At 52.1% G+C, this 2,097-nt stretch overlaps 1 protein-coding gene across 1 annotated transcript in view; it reads left to right on the top strand.

The window, feature by feature from the left end:
* ATXN7L3 (ataxin 7 like 3) overlaps positions 1 to 2,097 on the top strand; it is a 24,245-nt gene that overhangs the window by 2,531 nt on the left and 19,617 nt on the right. Inside the window, exon 2 of the mRNA XM_015417463.1 lies at positions 454 to 499. Coding sequence (XP_015272949.1) covers positions 454 to 499 — 46 coding nt within the window. The remainder of the gene's footprint in view (positions 1 to 453; positions 500 to 2,097) is intronic.

Here is a 2,097-nt window from a genome sequence, read left to right on the forward strand (position 1 = left end):
TCACGAAATTTTTCCAGTGCTTTTCTCTCAGGAGTAGTTCTCAAAAGAGCTCTCTCAGCCCCACCTCCCTCACAGGGTGTCTGTTGTGGGGAGGGGAAGGGAAAGGGATTGTCAGCCGCCCTGAGACTCCTTCGGGTAGTGAAGGGCCATGGGGTATAGATCCAATCTCCTCTTCTTTTCTCCTGCATCGGCCCCCCTGACTCCCCGGGAGCCATTTTGTTCCGAAGCCCCTGTTGCTTCAGCAGTCCCACTGCTCTGTTGTTTGAGGGTGGGGTGTGGAGGGCTGGGCTGGGTGGTCTGGGTGGCCTTGGGTCATTTGAACACCGCCCCCTCGTGCGACACACACAGAAACACACAAATTGTGGCTCTTTAGGGGTAGCAGGAAGAACTGAGCGCCTTTTCGGGGTGTGTGGCTTTTTAAAAAACTGATCTACGCTGTCATTTTCATTTCAGAATCCCAACTCACCCCGAAGATCCAAGTCCATGAAACATAAAAATGGTGAGTATATCATGGGGAATGCTTTCTGATCCACTGCCTTCCTCCCGAAGTATCCTGCTTGCACTGCAACCGCGCTTCCCAAGTTCCGGGTAGTTACAGCACACTCGCTTCACTCGGCAGAAAACACAGGACGCAGGCTCCTCTGAGCAGATGACTTCCTTAGACAATCTGAAAAAGCGTGTGCTTTTTCAGATTGTCTAAGGAAGTTGTCCGCTCAGAGGAGCCTGCGTCCTGTGTTTTTTCTGTGTTAGGAGGCAAGCCCAGGGCAGTGATTCATACAGAAGAGGAGATTGGATTTGTCCCCCACCCTTCACTTAGAGTCTCGGAGCAGCTCCCCACAACAGACACCCTGTGAGGCAGGCGGGGCTGAGAGAGCTCTGAGAGTACTGCTCTTGAGAGAACAGCTTTGAGAGAACTGTGACTGACCCACGGTCACCCAGCTTGCTGCATGTGGAGGAGTGGGGAATCAAACCCAGTTCTCCAGATTACAGCCTGCCGCTCTTAACCATTAGACCAAACAGAGCAGTAGTGGGCATACTCCTTTCAGAGCACATAGGTCTGCTATGTCTCGGCTTTGGGAGTGATTGGTGTAACTGCATCCTATTGTGAAGCATGGCAGAACTACCTGTTCTTGCATGGAGATGAGGCCCAGAGCAGTAAATCATACAGAGATGCAGCAGGGAGCCTCTTCTGTGCATTTTTCCCCCTTGCAGCATGCTAGTGTGTCCAGTAGTTTGGAAAGTCCTGTTACACAAATGTGCAAAGCAGAAAGATTAAAAAAAAAATGCAAGGTAGTTTGGTCCATGGGGTCGTGAAGAGTCGGACTCGACTGTGCGACTGAACAACAACAAAAGTGAACTTTTGTTATGACCTGGACGGTCCCCCACCCACTTTTTTTGATAGTCTCAAGAATCACAGCTTTTGTTCCTAAGTGAGGCAGTTGAGGTCTCTGGTGTATAAGCCTGGAGTGGGAAATGCAGCCAGGGTGTGCTGTGTTCAGAAAGTTGGGAAGTTCTGTCCGTTTGATTAGGGGTGGATCGCGAAGACAAAAGCGTGGGTAGGTTTTTAGGCTGGGGAGGTTGAAGTAGAAACACTGGATATTGTTTGGGTGGGCCCAGGTGGGTGTTCTGGGGTCTGGGGGTGGCTATGGGGCCTTGGCTCGCTCTCCACAGTGGGTGGGACTGCTTGGCTCTGAGCAGTTAGTTCCCATGGGAAGGAAAAAGGAAGCAGTGCTCCCTCTAAGCTGTGGAGTCTTGCGAGCAAAAATCTACTTTGTGAGCCACTGGCATTAAAGTTGTGAGTGAGCGATTTGGCTCCTGCATAAATCAGTTCTCTTTGGAGCCATGCTTGCTGAGCTGAGACAAAAATGCGTGAGCCGGAGGCTAAAAAAACTGCGAGCTAGCTCACCCTCACTCAGCTTAGAGGGAACACTGGAGGGAAGGATAAGAGTCGTGCCCGGGTGCTAAGATGGTGCCGGACGGCTCAGGGACCCCGCCTGCTAATTGCCGCACTGATCACCGAATGGGAGACGGCCAGGGGAGAAGGGCTGGGCGGATGCAGAGCCCCACTTGGATGCACCTTCCCGGGGCTTCCTTGCA

This window comes from Gekko japonicus, unplaced genomic scaffold (genome assembly GCF_001447785.1).
Source record: "Gekko japonicus isolate JY-2015 unplaced genomic scaffold, Gekko_japonicus_V1.1 scaffold4295, whole genome shotgun sequence".
In the NCBI taxonomy this organism is placed as follows: Eukaryota; Metazoa; Chordata; class Lepidosauria; order Squamata; family Gekkonidae; genus Gekko; species Gekko japonicus.